The sequence below is a fragment of the Perkinsus marinus genome (genome assembly GCF_000006405.1).
Source record: "Perkinsus marinus ATCC 50983 genomic scaffold scf_1104296957408, whole genome shotgun sequence".
Classification (NCBI taxonomy): Eukaryota; Perkinsozoa; order Perkinsida; family Perkinsidae; genus Perkinsus; species Perkinsus marinus.
Window position 1 is genome coordinate 1 of NW_003207160.1, and position 977 is coordinate 977.

Genomic DNA, 977 nt, shown 5'->3' on the forward strand with positions numbered 1-977 from the left:
AGAGACACATTGTGTGCTACGGGAGATTGGGACAGCGATCGATGATGATGCACCAGCATCTCCCAGAAAGATTCATAATTGGAACACCGAGCCAATACTTGTCTACTGAAGTGAGACCGACCCAGGCACAAATCCACGACGCGATTTCGAAACTCAACAATTGGGCGTAAAGAATCATCTTTATCAAATCCTCAGCGTCATGATGATCAGGTCTGATGATCAGACCTTCACATTTACAATGGATGAATCGAATAAATTGATAATCTATCCAGCAAAAGAGAGACCATCGAGCTAGACGAGAGTTCACTGAACAAGTTATCAATGACTCGGTGTCATTGACTCCATCATCATGAGACGGAGTCAGAGTGAAAAATTAAACCTTCTTCCTTCCAAGTATCTTATTGACAGCCGCCGCAGCATTCACGCGGCCGAAGGAGAGAGTCTTCTTTCCTTCACTGTCCTTGACACCTTTGGTGGCCGTATCCTTGATGATACTTTTGATGTAAGCAGGGGTCAGCTTAGTCTTCAGAGAAGGTTCAAGGCTGTAGAGCATCCCAGCTATACTTGCTACAATAGCGGCGGCATCCGAAGTACCCGAAACTCTGGTATATCCCCCTTTGAGATCAGTTGTAAATATTTCGTTACCTGGAGCAGCAATGTCAACAGCTGAACCGAAATTGCTTTCAATCATAAGCTGCATTTTTGGACCATACGTTTCAGCCACACATAACACTCCATCATCGGGTGAACGGCCGAAGGTACAAGGGAAGTATGGATTTTTGTCCAGATCCAGGTGCACATCACCTGCCGTGACGACAACGAGCATGCCAGCTGCATTTGCTTCCTGAATCTTGTCGGTAACGAGTTGGGATCTCCTTGAATCGGAACCTTCCGTCATGAGAATAACTTTCACATGATCTTTCGTCCCATTGATCAGGTAGGTGAAAGCATCCTCGAGTGCGGGAAAACTCGGAACT

The 977-nt window shown here is 46.0% G+C and overlaps 1 protein-coding gene across 1 annotated transcript; it reads right to left on the bottom strand.

The window, feature by feature from the left end:
• Positions 1–373: 373 nt before the first annotated feature.
• On the bottom strand, positions 374–898 carry Pmar_PMAR021502 (subtilisin, putative; the record flags this gene model as incomplete). Its single annotated transcript, XM_002774804.1, has 1 exon — positions 374–898. The coding sequence occupies one exon, from the start codon at positions 896–898 to the stop codon at positions 374–376; it is 525 nt and encodes a 174-aa protein (XP_002774850.1).
• Positions 899–977: the final 79 nt, after the last annotated feature.